Raw genomic sequence first — 18,964 nt, forward strand, 5'->3', positions numbered from 1 at the left:
ATATCTATGAAATTACTTACGACTCTCTAGCAGTGACAGAAGTGGAAAACTGTATTCAAAGACTGCTTAAATAAACTGTCTATTTATCTAAGCCCCCAACCCACCTCTTCAGTTCTGGCATTCCACATTCCTCCCCATCTTCAAAGACCTTTTAAAATCCCACTTCCTCCCTGAAACCCCCACTCCCAGGACATGTCACCCCCAAAACTGCCTTTAGCATGCATATATCGAGTAATTTAATTATTTATCTTTTTTCAGTCTTGTTCCTAAAAGTTGTATCTTTGTTCTTCCTTCTGCAACCGCTGTTTGAACAATAAGTCATGCTTGCCTGCCTCCCCCATCAGGTTGTACGTTCCTGCGGGCCAGGAACTGTGAGTTTTACTTCCATAGGTTTCTCCCAGACACTTATTATAGTGCTCTGCACATAGTAGGTGCTCAGTAAATAGGTTCTCAGTCCCGAAGTCTTCATGACTGGACCGAGGCTCACCTATCATTTATGACGGGAAACTGTTAAACCTTGGAGTGACTGAATGAGAAGCTTGGACAAGCAAATGCAAAATTTGCTGCTCTCCTTAAAATAATCTGACCAAATTGGGTTGGGCTCTCTGAAGTTCTGATTCTCAGAAACAACCTCCGTCCCAGTTGGTTTGTGTCATTCGCTTTCTACTGTAGCCTATCATACCCGTTTATTCTTGAAGGCAATCGGGACACACATCCCTACCTCCAAAAGACACTCTTCTCTTGCGGGGAGGACAGTATGGGGAGGAAGAGGTGTGGTCCCATGGCTATAAGGGACTGAAGGATGGAATCAAATCTCAGCCTCTCCTCTTTTGTGTCTCCAGTTAAGCCAGACCCTCCTGTGAACCTGACCCTGGAACTTAAGCATACAAAAGATGGGAAACCATATCTTTGGGTGAAATGGTCCCCACCCAACCTGGCCGATGTAAGGATCGGTTGGGTCACCCTTTTGTACGATCTGCGACTCAAACCGGAGAAAGGGGTTGAATGGGAGGTGAGTGATAGCACCATTTTTTTTTCCAAGTCTTTTAGCACCAGGGCGCCATCTGAGCTGGGTACTCTTGCCTCCAACATCGGGCAGTTGGGATGGTGGTCAAGACCACAGTCAGCTGGGTCTTATATTCTGTAAATGCCTGGTGGCCAGGGATCATGTCTACCTACTCTATCATAGTGTACTCTCCCAAGCGCTTGGTACACTTCTCTGAAGACAGTGAATGCCCAGTAAATACCACTGATTAACTAATTACTGTTGAGATTCAGAGAAGCAGCAGTCAATCAATCAATCAATCGTATTTATTGAGCGCTTCCTGTGTGCAGAGCACTGTACTAAGCCCTTGGGAAGTACAAGTTGGCAACATATAGAGACGGTCCCTACCCAACAGTGGGCTCACAGTCTCAAGAGAAGCAACATGGCCTAGTGGAAAGAGCACAGGCCTGGGAGAAAGAGGATCTGGGTTCCAATCCCGGCTCTGCCGCGTACTTTTTGTGTGACCTTGGACAAGTCACTTCACTTCTCTGGGCCTCAGTTTCCTCATCTGCCAAAATGGGTCTTGAATACCTGTTCTCCTTCTTATTTATACTATCAGCCCTATGTGGAACCTGATTATCTTGTATCTACCCAAGGGCTTAATACATTTCTTGGCACATAGTAAGTATTTTCCAAATATTATTATTATTAAGAAGAAGAAAAAGAATCTGATCTGCTTTTCCACAGGCATTTCTTAACTCCACTCATGGGCCACTTAGACCTAACTTCGTAAGTCATCCCTCTAGACTGTAAGCTCGTTTGGGGCAGGGAATGTGTCTGTTTACTGTTATACTGTACTCTCCCAAGTACTCAGTACAGTGCTTTGCACATAGTAGGCTCTCTATAAATACGATTGAATGAAGTTCCCTACCCAACTCTCCTTACTGCTTTCTCTATCACCTCTTTTAGTCCACTACAGGGTGTCCTAAACACAGCCCCAAAGGGCAACCAATCACTGCCCCAAACCAACTAATACCAGTTCCATTATTCAATTAGCCCTCAGGTATTGAAATATTTGATTTCCTGCTTATAAGTAAAGGAAAACTTGGATATCGATTTCAGGGTAAGGTGGTATAATCCCGGCTCCACCACTTGTCTGCTGTGTCACCTGGGGAGAGTCACTTCACTTCTCTGTGCCTCAGTTACCTCATCTGTAAAATGGCGATCGAGTTTGCGAGCCCCACAGTCCAACTCTATTTGCTTGTGTCCACCCCAGCTGTTAGTACAGTGCCTGGCACATAGTAAGCGCTTAAAAAATACCATCACTAATAGCTAGAGCATCTGGCTCGTACTGAGACTGACTGTTGCGTCTGACTACTCAGATGGTAATGAATCTCTACTTCTTCCTACCTAGGGTGGTCATTTGTGGTTTTATATCAGTCTGTCCCCTGTCCAGTACTGGGGGTGGTGGGTGAGAACGGTCAAACTCATGTCCAGTATTCTTGACTGCCATCAGTGGCTACTGCATCGTGAGCAAAAGGCAGAAACAACTTCTTTGCTCCATGTTCCATTCCAGAATCATTTTGCTGGAAAACAGAAAGATTTTAAGGTATTCAGTTTTAATCCAGGACAGAAATACCTTGTTGAAGTTCGCTGCAAACCGGACCATGGATTCTGGAGTCAGTGGAGCCTGCCAAGTTCCATCTGGGTGCCGGATGGTAAGTGACTGAGAGGCTCCTGCTATTCTTACATAATACACTGAGTTCAGGGGAGGGGAAGGTGTGGGGACTGCTGTCATTTGAGCCTGAGAAAGGGACTGCAGAAACAGTGGTCCTGTTAGTTCAGCCTTTGGACCTTGGGCCTAGTCTTCCTGGTGAGACCCCTCTCCTTGTGGAATGAGTGGCAAGACCCAAGCAAGATCATGCCTCCGCACCAGGAGCCCCTATCAGTGGATTTCCGTTTTTAAAGACCTGACTCTGAACTCCTCAGAATTCTTAATGCTGTCATCCTGAAAAGAGAAAAGGATAGGTTTCCCCGGGTTCTGTGTTGCCACCAAGTTTGTGGCAGATGACAGAAATTTCCACTAGATCCCCGGGGAGAGGAGGAAGTTGGGGAGGAACTACCTGAGTCGAGAAACTGGAATGGGTGGCATGCAGAGCGGGGGGATTTAATCAGGTGTCGGAGTGGGGAATCCACTGGGGAACTGAGTGACAACAGCCTTTGGAGCTGGTAGCATGTTCTCCCAGGCACTGCAGAGGGAGCAAAAAGATAAAAGATAGGGATAAGAGATAGGAATAAGCGATAGGGAATGTTAATTCTGCATCTCCCACAAACCCAGGCCCTATTGGTGCTTCCAACCATTCCAACCATTACTATCTGTGGATTCCCCCTTGAGTTGACATTACCTCAAGTAGTGTCATTGGTGTGTCCGTTTCCTTGGCCATTGTCTCAAGAGATCTGAATGCCAGTAGCGCTTCCTAATTGAACTCATTCCCACCTGAAGTGAAGGTCATTGATTCTGCTCAAATATGTTTGGTTAAATTAAATTGGGCCTCCTTCCGCTCCTTTTCCCTAAATAGAGCCCATTGTTTTGGGGGATCCCATTTAGGGGAAAGTTTGGTAGATATTGTCCATCCAGCACCTTTTGTGGGACACTGTTAATGAGGAAAAAATTATTTCTAGCATCTAGAAACTCCTCTATCTTTGGGGCTTTTTGGAATGTGATTTAAATATGTGTTGCTCTTTGTCTTTAGACTTCCAAGTGAAAGATATGACAGTGTGGATTTTTGTGGCTGTTTTATCATCTGTCATTTGTTTGATCATGATCTGGACAATGGCTCTGAAAGGCTACAGGTGAGACTGCGTAAAAGTTTGATCCAAATCTTGGAAAATGGGCTCAATATAAGCTCACTGTGGACAGGAAAGGTGTCTAATAATAATAATAATAATGGCATTTGTTAAGTGTTTACTATGTGCAAAGCACTGTTCTAAGCACTGGGGAGGATACAAGGTGATCAGTTTGTCCCATGTGGGGCTCACAGTCTTCATCCCCATTTTACAGATAAGGTAACTGAGGCACAGATAAGTTAAGTGACTTACCCAAAGTCACACAGCTGACAATTGGTGGAGCCGGGATTTGAACCCATGACCTCTGACTCTCAAGCCCGTGCTCTTTCCATTGAGCCACACTATCAACTCTTTTACAGTTTACTCTCCCAAGAGCTTAGTAAAATGCTCTGCATACAGTAAGTGCTCAATAAATACGACATTGAAAAATACAGTTGACTGAATGGTGGCAAAGAGAATGTAGATCATTCAAGATGAATGACTAAACCTAGTTCCTTTTAACCCTCTCCCAAATAAAACATTCTTATTGGAGTTGCTGAGTAGCATAGAAGACTGATCCGAATTTTATCCTCTTCCCCTGCCTCTTCCTAAGCACCCTATGCAGACACTACAACTAGAGAAATAGTCAAAAGGAATGCAGACTTTAGGAGATTAATCAAAGCAGCAAGAGGCCTGAATACCTAGGTCCTGAATTGACTGAATGGGTTTCTTCTGTCGGGATTTAGCATTTTCATTATGGAGAGGTCTTCCCAGGAGAAGAGTGTATTTTTAAGAGCAGTGTCTGGATGAAAATTCCTTTTGGAAGGCTTATCCTGTGTAGATTTGGCGTAGGTAGTGGAAAGAGCAAAGGCCCCAAAATCAGGACACCCAAGCTTTCCAGTCCTAGCTCTGCCACTAGCCTCGTGCGTGACTTTGGATACGAAACTTAACCCCTTGGGCCTCAGTTCCTTTACCTGTAGAATGGGGATATGAATACCTGACTCCCCTTAACTCTCATGGACATTTGGAGGACAAAATGAGATCATTGATAGGAAAGCAATTCGGACATTCATAAGTGCTACAAAAATTCTGGTTATTCATTTTTAGCCCTTGGATGTGAATATCTAATATTCAGAGACAGTGCTGATTCTTTTTGGAGAAACAAGTCACTCATCCCCGCTCTGAACCTACCCCATTTTACTAACAAAAATCCTTCCAGACTTTTCCATCCTTTAGTCTACCATGTTCCTGCCCTTTGTGTGGCTCTTCTAGACTGTGAGCCCACTGTTGGGTAGGGACCGTCTCTATGTGTTGCCAACTTGGACTTCGCAAGCGCTTAGTACAGTGCTCTGCACACAGTAAGCGCTCAATAAATATGATTGATTGATTGATTCAGAACAACCCCTTATCTCTGCAGTCTGACAGACAGGGCAAGGAGCGAAGCAAAGACCTTCCCCAGTCAGCGGTTGGCATTCAGACAGCTGTTCCCGCCAATCGGAAGACCCTAATGGGTACACAGCTCCATGCCCATCTTACCTTCCAAGCGGTTTTCCTTCTGGGCTGCTGGGCAACCTTTCAGGGTTAATGCCCTTTCAGTTTCTCTGGGCTATGTCTCACTCGGAGTGAGCAAGAAACTGTTCAGAGTCAGTTAGGAGGGTGGCAAGTGGAAGTAGAAGAGCACTGACTCCTTAATACTTTCTCCTCTTCCCTGCTGTTCTGCTTCAGCAGAATTTCAGTCCTAGCTCATCATCATCATCATCATCATCAATCGTATTTATTGAGCGCTTACTATGTGCAGAGCACTGTACTAAGCGCTTGGGAAGTACAAATTGGCAACATATAGAGACAGTCCCTACCCAACAGTGGGCTCACAGTCTAAAAGGGGGAGACAGAGAACAAAACCAAACATACTAACAAAATAAAATAAATAGAATAGATATGTACGAATAAAATGAATAAATGAATAGAGTAATAAATATGTACAAATAGCTCATCCCTTAAAATAAGCATACCAGATGCCTTTAATTAACTGAGACTCACTGTGGCCTAGTGAATAGAGCACGGGCCTGTAAATCAGAAGGACCTGGGTTCTAATTCTGGCTCCTTCACTTGTCTGCTGTGCAACCTTGGGCAAGTCACTTCATTTCTCTGTTCCTCAATTCCCTCATCTGTAAAGTGGGGATTAAGACTGTGAGACCCATGTGAGACATAGACTGTGCCCAACTTGTATCTATCCCAGTCCTTAGTTCACTGCCTGACACATAGTAAGCGCTTAACAAAAACCATGTAAAAAAACAAAGTGGCTAATGAAAGAAATCATGAAAAGAATGAAGTTGCCTGAAGAGGTAAGGAGCTCGAGGACTACCCTAGCCAAAGACTGACTTAGTTACTTATTTAACATTCTTAAATTGGGATTGTTGAATGTCTAAGTTATAGTTATTGTTCAATGAGCCCCCTCAGATGCTGAATCCAGGGCGGGGCTGATCATCTTATTTGATTACCTTGTATCTACCCCAGCACTTAACACAGTGCTTGGCATCGAGTGAGGACTTAACACTAATAATAATAATATGAAAAAATAGGTGAATTCCATGACCTTTTAGTGTGACATCTAAATTTCCCCAGTCACAGGTGGGTTTCATCACAGAAGCCAGTATAGCTGTCCATAATGGCATGGGGGGGAGGGAAGGAGAGAGAGAGGGAGAGGGAGAGAGAGAGAGAGAGAGAGAGAGAGAGAGAGAGACTCTGTGTGTGTGTGTGTGTGTGTGTGTGTGTGTGTATATATGTATATATATATATATATGTATATATATATAATGGTACGAGCAGTTGGGAATATGATAGGGGCCGCCTTGTCTGGGAAATGAATATTTCTCATGCTGGTGAGAGCACCAAGGAGGCCTCAGGAAAGCTTTGAGGAAGTCCGAGAACCTGAAGCCACACGCCCCCAAATCATTATTTATTTAGTGACCCAATGGTGAACTAAGGGCTAGATACCTGGGATAACCCAATCCCTCCCACTCTATCCGCTTTTCCTCCTGGCCTTTGAGAGCTTCTGCAGTGCCAAGGGAGAGGCTGGAATTTGAGAGTGTTGGACAGCTTTTTGGGGGGAGGATGAAGCCTGCATGACAAGCTGGGAGCTGCTCTTTTCTTTTGTCCTAACAGAGAACTGAGATAGGACAGTGGGTGAGCGGAGGAAGAAAAAGTTGGCAAACACCTGGTAAAGCTGACGTTAGCTTTGGGAATGGGCAGAATCCTGTGTAGAAGGAGAGAGACTGTGAGCCCGTTGCTGGGTGGGACCGTCTCTATATGTTGCCGACTTGTACTTCCCAAGCGCTTAGTACAGTGCTCTGCACACAGTAAGCACTCAATAAATATGAATGAATGAATGAATGGAAGTAACTATCTGCCTCACAAATTCTCTGCTGTTTTTTGTTTTTTTCTAGCATGATAGCTTGCCTCCTGCCACCTGTCCCTGGGCCAAAGATAAAAGGATTTGACACACATCTGCTGGAGGTGAGTGCCAAGGGGAAAGAACAGAAAATGATTTACTAACTTGCACTAACCTTTTTGCAATAATTAACCACACCATGAAAAGACAAACCGTGAATTTAGGCTTTGTCCGGGCAGTAAAACTTCTAAAGTCTGATTTCCATGGAGTTAGAATGTGCTTGATTCGTAACTGGGAAGATGATCATTTGGAAAATGTGATTATTTGGAGAAGGAATGAAAATGTCTGTGTAATACAGAAGAAGGATCTCACGAAACTTTGGGGTAGAGCTTGAGGCTACCCACTTGGGTCACCTCTGAAGCGACAGGAGAATGGTACTAAAATATCCACGAACATGGTCGTTATTACCCTTTGGCCAAAATCTATCTGAAAGAGGTGGACCCCTCGCTCGGGCTGGGTGGGATCTCGGAACGGGCCTTTGAAGGTTGGGCTATCTACCGGTGAACCTGGGCCCATTTGGGAACGCCTCCAGCCGGCTTTTAGGGCGGGAAATGGCAACTAAAGATGGAAGAGATCACAGCAGCCCACCAGGTGGATGTAGGCTTCAGCTGTGAATCTGGCTTTGAGTTTAGGGTGTTTCTGGGGCTGGTCTGGATCTCCTCCACAACATCCATCACCCAGGGCATCCAAACCCCCTAGTTAGAGTAGGCAGGAACCCCATCCACCTCACCTTTAATGGTAACATTCCAGCTGTGGCATCTAAACAGTTGCCCCTCCGACTCCAGGTCATCGTCTGAAGCTGCAGACTGAGGGAGAAGGGAGCAGTAGGGTAGATGCATGGGAAGAAGGAGAGCCAATGCTGTGAGGTGAATTCATGTGTCTATTATTTTATTAGAAGGGGAGGTCTGAAGAGCTCCTGAGTGCTCTGGGCTGCCAAGGCTTCCCCCAGACGTCAGATTGTGAGGACCTCCTGGTAGAGTTTTTGGAAGTAGATGACAGTGAGGACCAGCAGCTGATGCCGGCTCCCGAAAAGGGTCACTCGCACCCTAGCGTGAAGCCGGCCCACCTGGAAACAGACAACGACTCGGGCCGAGGGAGCTGTGACAGCCCTTCCCTCTTGTCCGAGAAGTGCGAGGAGCCCCAGCCCCCGCCACCCACCCTCCAGCCACCCCCCGACCATGACGACAAGAAGCCCAGCAAGCCCGTACCTAAAAGCTGCAGGTACTGGGGATCCCAGAGCCTAGACTTGGAAGGGAAAACCCCCTACTTTCAGGCCATGGGGTCAAAATCCTCCACCTGGCCCATGCCCCAGCAGGCCAGCCACCACACCCCAAGATCCTCCTACCGCAATCTGAGCAACGTTTTTAAAACGGGCCCGGGGGCCCTTTTCACGGGACAAGGAGAGGCGCATCCCTCAAAATACTCGAAACCCTTGGAGACTGTCGGCGATGACAAAAGAGGCGAACGGAGCCAGCCCGGCCGTGACCCCACTTGGTCGCTGCCGAGTGAGAAGTCGCTCTTCGGCTCCGCTAAACCGACGGATTATGTGGAGATTCACAAAGTCAACAAAGATGGTGCCCTGGCGCTGCTCCCGAAACGGAAAGAGAATCCAGGCCAGGCAGAGACGTTGACCGCTCTGGAAGCCAGCAAGGAATACGCGAAGGTGTCCCGAGTCACGGATGACAACATCCTGGTTTTGATGCATGATCCCAGAGGGGTGACCACTCCCGAGTTTGAAGAATCTGCTAAGGAAGTCTCTCCGCCCCTGCTCCAGAATCAAGCCGAGAAGAAAATAGCCTACAAAGACACCGTCACAGCTCCCAGCGACTGCAGGCTACAGATGGGTGGGTTGGATTATATGGATCCCACTTGCTTTATGCACTCCTTTAATTGATCGATGAATTAAAATGTGATTATTCTTCAGGTAACCCTACAGAGTCAATTAAATGCAATCAAACGTAGACCGCTCCAGAATGTGGCTTAGAATGACACTACTAAAACTCATTTTCCGCTCACACCTTTTTACGCTTCATAGTCGATCAGTTGCCTCCTTTCTAACAGCTGATTGCAGAACAAATTATTCTGTTTTCTAATTGTCATTTGTAGATTGCATTTTTGTTAAGAGATATTAAAAGACATGTATAATAAAATGAAAGTACATGGCTTAGTTTTCTTGGGGAAAAACAAATTGCCAATAACTGTAACATTTGAAAAGGGACTCATGGCTTGGAATGCGACAGAAGTTGTCAGGGTAGTTTCAAGCCTAGGGCAGGAAGGGAGGAAGAAGAGAGCTGCGAAGGCTATGTGCCATGAAACCTAAGCCTTAAACCAGTTCCTTAAACTTTGCATTCTTCTTTCATTTTATTAGGATTAACCAACTAGAAACAGTTAGAAGAATGGATTCATTCCAAGAAAACCTGAGGAGTTTGTTGTCTTGCTAAGCCAATCCCTACCCCTTGCAGATATAGCGCTGAAACGTTAATATAAAACAATGCTCCGGAACTCAACAACTTTCTTAACCTAAACACTGACCTGATTTTTCTAAATTTTAATTTTGTTCAAAAGCCTCTAGAAATTTTAGCTTTTTGGATGATGATGAACACTTCATATGGAAGTGCAACGTGAATAATTAGAGCAAGTTCTGAATCCTGCTAAATGATTTCCTGCTTCATTTAAAATGATGAATTCACTTGGTGAATTAAAATCTAACCAAGCTCACTTTTAAGTGATTAACATAGCAGGATGCTATTTGATATACTGCCTTACTGTACATAATACAAATTCTACTTTACTACAAACCCATAAGCTTAACAATGTATTTTTGAAGACTATTTTTCTATCACTGAATGAGACGAGCTATTTTCTATCTTCCCAGTACCACTGTTTACGTATCCAATAGATGGAGCATTTTTTTGCTGCAAGGGTACCTGAAGTAGATAGTAGTATACGCAGTTGCCATTTCCAGATTAAAATACCAAAATCAGACTGAGGTTTACTGAAAGATGGGAAGTGGATGTTAAAATAACATTTCTAACATGGACGTAGTGTTGAGAGGGTGCTAGTTATTCTTATCGCCAGTGTCCTGGTAAAATCCCAAGTTTTTAGTGCTCTCTCTGTCTCTCCCCAGACCAAAAATCACTTTTCACCGTTTTCAGCTGGATCACTGAAACCCCAAAGCCTTCCATGCTCTGCCATTACTGGTGTGGGGGGATGAAGCAGGAGCAGGGAGAAGAAGGGGGTGTCATATTTAAGTCTGGGTGCCTTTAAAGTCGTTCTGAGGACTCTGGCCTCCAACATCCTCTCTCAGAGGGTGAGTTTCTCTTTGACTAGGAGAGTCCACTCAGATGGAAGGGAGGAATTTATTTTAAATGCCACACAAAGTCAGCATCTTTCTGACAGACTTCCAAAAGGAAGAAGGTGTGCGTGATTAAAAAAAAAAAAATGTTTGTGCTGGGGAGGGAACATGTCTTGGTTAGCCACAGCTTTGTGCTCAGGAGTCAAAGTTCAAGTTTAACATTCCTTAGAGGTGCCTACTGGCCCAGATCCTCAGTTTAGGGAAGCTATTCAAAGTGGAAACTCCTAATTCCCTCTCCTCATAGAGGGACAGCTCTGCTTCCATACAGGCAGCGTTGCTGGTAGTGTCTGCTCTTCGGACGCTTCTCCTTCTGCTCAAGACTGATCTTAAATCACCGGGCCCTCCCACAGTACTCTAGAGAGGAGGAGTGTGAGGCATTATATTTAGGAAAAAAACATTGTTCTCCCCGCAAAGATTCATGCTATCGATGTTCCAGACAGTCGTAAGCACAGCTGGGGCCTAAGTCAGGTTAATGAATAACAAATGACCAGACCCCAGTTTTCCTAAGGCATACTTCTCTCTGGGTATTTTGGAAAGTATCTATATTCTTCCAACCCACCAGAGAACTTCAGCTCATGGACGCAAAATTGTGTATGGGGCTTGTAAGAAACTAAAAGGCAAGGTTACGCTGCAGTGGCTCAGTGGATAGGAGCTGCTTTTCGATAACGACGGGGCCAGACGACCTGGCTGGAAAGAGTCCCTGAAACTTCCTAAAGTGCCTAACTTGTTCTCAGAGTTATTTGTGCTTAGGGAAAGGATGACTTAGTGATAGTGTCAGTGAGTATGAGGAAAAGAACCCGTAACTCCCATCATCACCCTCTTAATAACAGTTTGATCCTACTGAGCAGTGGTTACAAAGGGGTTTTTTTCTTATTTTTTTTAATCCCTTTGAATGACCCAGAAATAATATTAATAGTGATGAGTAGTAATAATAATATTAAGTGCTTACTCCGTGTCAAGCACTGTTATAAGTTCTGGGGTAGATACAAGTTAATCAAGTTGGACACAGTCCCTGTCCCACATGGAGCTCGTAATTTTAATCCTCATTTCATAGATGAGGTAACTGAGGTGCAGAGAAGTGAAGTGACTTGTCCAAGTTCACACAGCAGGCAAGTGACGGAGCCAGGATTACAACCTAGGTCCTTCTAACTCCCAGGCCCGTCCTCAAAGTACTAGGCCATGTGAATTGGCTTCCTGATTTGGCAAAAAAAAAAGAAGCATATTCTTACCCCCACTTCTGTTAGAGGCTAAATCTTCAACCAGCCCCAGACACATCATATCCTCTTGGGGAGAGGGGAGGTCTCTCTCAACTCCCAGCAACTGATCTCTGCCTAGCTCCCATAGCTGCTCTGCAACAGAAGGGCTGAAATTTGGCCAACCCCCAAAAGCCAGAGAGTGAATGAGTGCCAAATAAATAAGAACTTAACCTCGGGCACCACACAAAAAACCCTGTCCAAAGCTTACAATGTAGACAGGTTATAGATAAATGCATGCATTCACTAATCCAACAATATTGATTAAACACCCTCTGTCTGAGAATGTTATATAGGCATCTGTATTCACCCTGTATGAATACAGACATGTGATTATCATATTTAGAAGGGGAAATTTGCAAAGAAAATGTCTATAATAAAATGTTCAAAACAGTGACACCTTTCTCTTATATATTGAGCGCACTCCCTCAGGATTCCGCTGGCCTGGAATCTCTCTTATTTTGTTTCCCGCTAACTTTACTGACATTCTATTGTTTATAAGGCAGATTAAAATCAAGCAGGACACCATTCATTTGGGGAGCTTGAGACTCACGGATAGAAAACGTCAGTTTTGAAAGCTAATGCCCAAGTTGTCAGCTCAAATGGCAAAACCTCAAGCAAACCAAATATTGCACGGGATAAATAAGTACTTTTGAGTTTATCTACGGCACTTTGGGACCAGAAAATGTTTTTAAAATCATCTATTTCATCACCTAATCCAAACTGTTAGAGTTTGGATTAACCAAATTTAATGAGTATTGGTATTAGGATGAGCTAACTGATCTTTGGAGGTCCCATCCAGTGCTACAATCCTCTGAATCTAATACCGAGTAGTATGGTTCACTAAATGAACCCTCTGGGAACTGGAAAGAATCCATGGACTCCTTTATTGATTAATTTATATCAAGCATAATATAGCCTGAAAAAGTTAACATACCTTTCAAGTGCCTACCCTACAGACAGGAAATCGATTCTCCGTGTGTCCATGGCATGCTGGGTCCTTGCACATGTCATAAAGACTTTGCCTTTGAGATGCTTCCTCTCTACATGAAGGCAATAACAAACTTGTTAAAGGCCAGTGTTGCCCATTGATTGACTGATTGGAGAGGGGAATGTGACTTTAATCCATCTAGGAGAGGAGAAAGGTAGGGAAGGGAAAGGAAGTAAATGAGAAAAATAAATTGGGAGTAGAGAATCGAAAAAAGCAGAGGTAAGAAACAGTTGGAAACATTGATTCTCTGATGGGAGGTACCTTGCTACATCTTTTTTTGTGGTATTTGTTAAGTACTTACTTTATGCCAGGCACTCTACTAACCACTGGGGTAGATACAAGCTAATCAGGTTGGGCATAGTCTATGACCCAAATGGGGCTGACAGTCTTAATCCCCATTTTGCACGAGGGAGTTGAGGCACAGAGAATCAATCAATCAATCATATTTATTGAGTGCTTACTGTGTGCAGAGCACTGTACTAAGCGCTTGGGAAGTACAAGTTGGCAACATATAGAGACAGTCCCTACCCAACAGTGGGCTCACAGTCTAAAAGAGAAGTGAACTGACTTGCCCAAGGTCACGCAGCAGACAAGGTGTGAAGCCAGCATTAGAACCCAGGTCCTTCTGATTTCCAGGCCTCTAACCCCTAGGCAAAACTGCTTCTCTTAGCCCATGCTGCTTCTCCTAGTTTGAACTGCTAAAGGTTTTCATATATATTCACTAACCCTAGTAACCAGACAGAGAATTCTAAGCAAAAGCCTTCCCAATTTTAACGACTTTTAAGAAACCGCTATACCTTTGGACAGGACTTGAAGCTACGGTGAAATCAGCGGTTTTATGATTGTTAAGAATTGCTAGATTGAATGCGGTGCTCTTGAAAATGCTTGAAATGTGTGCTGCAAAAAGGTATTCACTTTGAACTTAGTAAATTGGCAATGGCCCTGCCCCCAGAACACTATGAACAGTTCCAGGAATATGCTATTATCTCTTTCCCCTTTTCACTCTGGGGCACTATAGAAGAGATGCCCTTTAAAGGGAACTTGTGAATGGCGCCATTAATGCCATTCTGATTTCCCCGTACCTGCTATACCTGCTGAGGCACAAAATAGAAGTTACAGTAGTAAGTTGCACATCGAGCAGATGAGAGCCTTAGATATGGGAGGTTTTCTCTGACACCTTCTTGACACCAGTATCCTGAGCCTTGCTTTCTGCTTTCAATATAATTGTGCCCCATACGCCCTGGGAGTAGATTCGACTCTGATTCTTTGCACTTAAAGTTTCCCTCAGTGGTGAATGCCTCTCTGCACCTGTGTGCTCTCCTAGAGTGACTTGGATCCCAGGAAAAACAGTACCCAGCAGCAGTGTTAGTTGAGTGCCTCATCAGATTACAAACAGCCAAACGATCCAAAAAATAAAAAATAAAAAGAACTTGTCTGACCAGTCAGAAAAAGAGTGGTGAGGGAAGGAGTGTGAGAGTGCTAGAAAGAACAGCAGGGAAGCGTTTTGGAGATCTCCACCGCTTCCGCAACGGGCCTTGATAGTGGCCTGGGCAGGGGAAGGGGAGAAAGAGCACGGATGCCCCTGGGACTTCAGGCCACCCTGAGTAGAAGACCAAGGAATGAGATGCAGGGAGCAAGGAGAAGAGGAAGACCGCTTTTTTCATTTACATATCAAATATAAATCCACTTAAAGGCTCCCTGTAAATCCAAGAAGCGTTGAAGGAAGGGTTGAAATAAGCAGGAAAAGGAGTTTTATTTTTCTAATCCAGTCTTGGACATTCTGTAAGTAGGACAGCACGGAGGAGACGTTCTCTCTTAGCCTCGTAGACCAGGAGTTTGAGATGCCACCATTCTAAGTAGTAAGCATCCCCAAGAAATGGGGCTGAATTAAAGAATCGCTATAGTGCCCACAGCAGTTGGTCCCCAAATTAAAGGAGCGTCCTGGTCCCAATCAGTCATATTTATTGAGCGCTTACTGTGTGCAGAGCACTGTACTAAGTGCTTGGGAAGTACAAGTTGGCAACATATAGAGACAGTCCCTACCCAACAGTGGGCTCACAGTCTAGAAGAGTATCCCCACACCACCCCAATTAGAGCATTTCAGCTGGGACGGGCGACCCGGGGAACGAGACGATGGGAGAGATGCCAGAAACCACTGTCCCAGCGCCTGTTTAGACTGTAAGCTCATGGTGGGCAGGTCGTGTGTCTGTTATATTATTGTATGGTACTCTCCCCAGTGTTTAGTACAGTGCTCTGCACACAATAAGCCCTCATTAAATAAGACTGACTGACTGACTCTCCCCATTCAAAATTGGGCTGGCCAGCAGACAGGAGAGTGACTTGACCTAATAGGCCTATGGTGGCTGGGGAGATTGCCAGCATATTGGGAAGGTGATTTTTGGTCTTGGACACTACTATATTTCAACAGAGTGAAATTGGTAGTGGGAGGAGACCCCAAAAGCTGCCACTGGCATCTTTAGAGTTCCCTCAGAATCCCCCTTCATTGCAGAGATTCAATCAATCAATCTTTTCAACCTCTGTTCAGAAACCACAGACCAAGCGATTCGGTAATTTGCCTCTGTCGGGACAACCGATAGGTCTGCAATCCTAAAAGTGACAACTAAAACAACAGGTTAAGAACGGAAAAATTATGTAAAGCAAACACAGTGTCCTCGTTCTCCCTGAGGAAAGCAAATGATTTAATGGAATATCTGAGTTTGGCCCAAGTTCCATCACTTAGGCACAAAACACTCCTAGAGGTACTGATTACAGGGGTTGAAAAGCACTGCTCAAGAGCCAGGTTTTATTAGACAAATTGAATTTACTTTCACTCCGTTCTGATCACTTTTCAAAATTTGCTTGAAAGGGGAGTGTACAATTTCCTGCTTACGCCCCTGCCCCCAGATCCCAATTAATCTGAACTTGTTTTAGAATAGGAAAAATAAATTTGTGGATACGTGTGTCTGGTACGCAGGGAGACTAGCGATTGCAACTCAAACTACCATTACAAACCAGGGTGACTTTTCACCTGTTATAGGACAGCTACGATTTATTTAGTTGGCAACCTTCAGATCGAAACCAACTCAAGAATGTAAGCCAAGATCCCCTGCATCAACTTGTTCAAGTCATGCCCTGGGTTTTTCCGTGTCGATTTCACAAAATTATGAAATTCGTTTTTTATCATCTAAAATCAGAAATCGCAAACCTAGAAAGCAAGCATACCTCTGAAAACTGGTAATCTGTTTTATAAAATAACTTTAAATTTTTAAAATGCAACTACCTCCCCTAGTGTCCTGACGTTTTTTCTTCTAACGAATCTGCTTTTGGTCAGCATTGAAAAGAATCACAACCCAGGCTCTGTTTTTGAGTGGTGTATTTGCTGTATTTTCTGTGTAATGTCCCTGTTAAACTAAACTTAAATGGCTTTAAACGTGGCCCCAAATTCTATGCCACATTGAAATATATAATCCTTTTTTGTGCAATTCATCATATGAGAAATGAAAATGATTGTTTATAACTGTACCAAACATTTGTAGTTGCAATATGACAGTGTTCATGTCTCTAGCACAAAATGAAAAAAAAAATTGTAATCATCTTGTATTTCTGTTGAAACAGTGAATGTACTAAATGTTTTTATTTTTGTCTAGAATAGCTTGAAAATGCAATGTACAGATCAAAGATTTTGTTCAAGTGTTCAAAGTACAGTCCGGCAATTGTTTGAAAGCAAACACACAGCTTTGCCTCGTGTGACCTCTGATGATTCGTTTGTGTGTTGTTCGCGTTGTGAGGTCATTAATATGCTCAATTATTCGTTTCAAACTAATCGAGTCTTACGTGGAAACCAAAGCAACTTAGAACCAGCTTGTTGGATAACGTGTGTCCTCTGTAAAGCCATATTGAAATGAAGAATATGTAATGGCATAAGGTTCCATATTTTCAAAGTTATCACTACCTCTGCTTTTCTTTCCTCCCTCAGAAAATGCCAAACAGCCTTCTACATTTAGTGGCCAATTAAAAGAGGGAATTATGGCAGGTTTATAAACACCAACAGCCCTCCCAACTCTCCTCCTAACAGTTTGCCTTATTCTGCTGTGTTCTGTGTCAACAATGAACATAGTTAAAGCTGGATCATTAAGAAGATTGCCTAATTCTGATCAGAAAGACCTGATCAGCCTGCTAAATAAACCTCGCCTTTTTAGACAGAATTCAAATGCATTCGAGTCATTTCCAGAAGGTGACTGTTCATCAAACCGTGATCCCAAGATTTCTAACATTTTAATGTCCCACCCCTTTTTAGGAAATTGAGCCAACTCCTTGTGGGGCATTGCTCTTAAATGCCCTTTTAGGATACTTAACAGAACAGTTATCGCTTCTACTTAAATTATTTATTTATAAGGAACTCATTTCGAAGTCTAGTTTTTTCCCCCACTTTTCGGCATGGATGGGAAACTCCTAGCTCCCTATCATATCTCTGGCTGACCGGCACTTTATCATACTCTACGTCTTTTAATTATATCAATCTTCTTTGTTCAGACCACTTTAACTTTCACCCATCCTACATCCACCACCCTGGATTTTGCACTTTGAATTAATACCATTATCTTAATCTTTATTCACATCGTTACAATTACTGTGATCGAAATCATTAATATGCAACATTGCACACCAAATACACTCGTCTTCATGTGGAATAGTTCCACTTACAAACCATGGTAGAACTTGGTATTTTTCCCCATATATTAATTACTGGATATGATTGCTCTTTCCTCAGTTACCCTTAGCAAATCGAGGCAGAATAACTAACGCTAAAACCTGTACCCCTCCGCAACTGCCCGAAGAGAGTTAAGGAGCTAGGGATATTCTGGATTATCCCATATTGGCTTTAATTCTTCTTTTTTTTTTGCTCTTCAGGGGTTTGTTCCATTCTCACCCTCAAAGGCAAAACCTTTAGTGGATAGCCATTCATACAGTGTGTCAGCTTTTTACTTTGCAATTTCCCTAGCATTCAGAAAAGCCCTGAAAGGATTGATGGATGGATAGGTGGATGCCCCACAAATTTACCCTGATGTTATTCCCTTCTCCACTTTGATAGGGGGGTTTAGAGGAGGAAGGATTCTCGTTCCTTTACTTCTAAGCTCACATGTCAAAATGCAACAATACTCAGAAAGCCAGAGAGGATATACAGCTTCCATAGCGATGATAGGTAAACTACAGCAAAACTACAGCAACATATAATATTTTGCTTATCCCACTGCATACCATTGCTTAGAAACATTTGCTTGCCAGCTTCTTTCCAGAATCCCACTCAAGACATTCCTAATTCATTTCTTTGACAGCTCTAAGCTAGCATAAAAACACAGTAATGCAGTGTATAGCCTAAATTGGAATTCTGTCTGGCTATTGCCCCAAATAATCTCCCTCTACCCATCACATCCCAATAGTTGACACGGTATTTGTTGGATGTTTTTCATTTAGAATCAAGTTCACACTTGAAATTATGCTAACAAACTGACTTGAAGCACAGATAATTTTTTTTACGAATGGGATACTTTTTTATGAAAAGGCTAGAGGACGTCAGTCAAAATAATCTAAGAACCTTGGTTGGCGAACACTGGTAAAAGAAAATGGGTGCTCAGGAATCTTTATTACTGTATTTATAAATGTGTTTGAAAGAAATTGTATATGCCACAGGTATATTTTTAAGGTGACACCTGCTCCATTTAAATTATTAAACATAGAAGGCTAGCTTTAATGACTTTTGTCAGTAGTTTTACTTACATGATCCATATTGTTACTGAACTATGTAGGTTGATGATGGATTTTTCCATTCTTTTTCAGCGTAACTGCTTTTGCAATGGTAGTGATGCTTAGTTAAATCAATTGAATAAATTATTTCCTGAGCAAAGATTACGAGAGACTCATATTTCCACCGGGACGGTCAGATTCGGAAGGATGCACTTCTGTCTTTTTTCAAATAATTTGTTAAAACCCGATTTTAAGAAAGCAACAAGGTCCTTAGATACTGAAATATATTGCTACTAGTCAAAACTCACCCACGCTGGGCTGCATTGGAGAAGGTCGAGGGCAGAGACTTGAGTTTACT

The 18,964-nt window shown here is 43.4% G+C and overlaps 1 protein-coding gene across 6 annotated transcripts in view; it reads left to right on the forward strand.

Moving 5' to 3' along the window:
* PRLR (prolactin receptor) overlaps positions 1-11,481 on the forward strand; it is a 214,370-nt gene extending 202,889 nt beyond the window's left edge. For all 6 annotated transcript variants that reach the window (XM_038743845.1, XM_038743844.1, XM_038743843.1 and 3 more), the window contains 5 exons: positions 843-1,012; positions 2,562-2,703; positions 3,739-3,838; positions 7,258-7,327; positions 8,158-11,481. In XM_038743845.1, coding sequence (XP_038599773.1) covers positions 843-1,012; positions 2,562-2,703; positions 3,739-3,838; positions 7,258-7,327; positions 8,158-9,156 — 1,481 coding nt within the window. In that variant the 3' untranslated portion in view covers positions 9,157-11,481. The remainder of the gene's footprint in view (positions 1-842; positions 1,013-2,561; positions 2,704-3,738; positions 3,839-7,257; positions 7,328-8,157) is intronic.
* The last annotated feature ends 7,483 nt before the right edge of the window (positions 11,482-18,964 follow it).

The sequence above is a fragment of the Tachyglossus aculeatus genome, chromosome 3 (assembly GCF_015852505.1).
Source record: "Tachyglossus aculeatus isolate mTacAcu1 chromosome 3, mTacAcu1.pri, whole genome shotgun sequence".
NCBI lineage: Eukaryota > Metazoa > Chordata > Mammalia > Monotremata > Tachyglossidae > Tachyglossus > Tachyglossus aculeatus.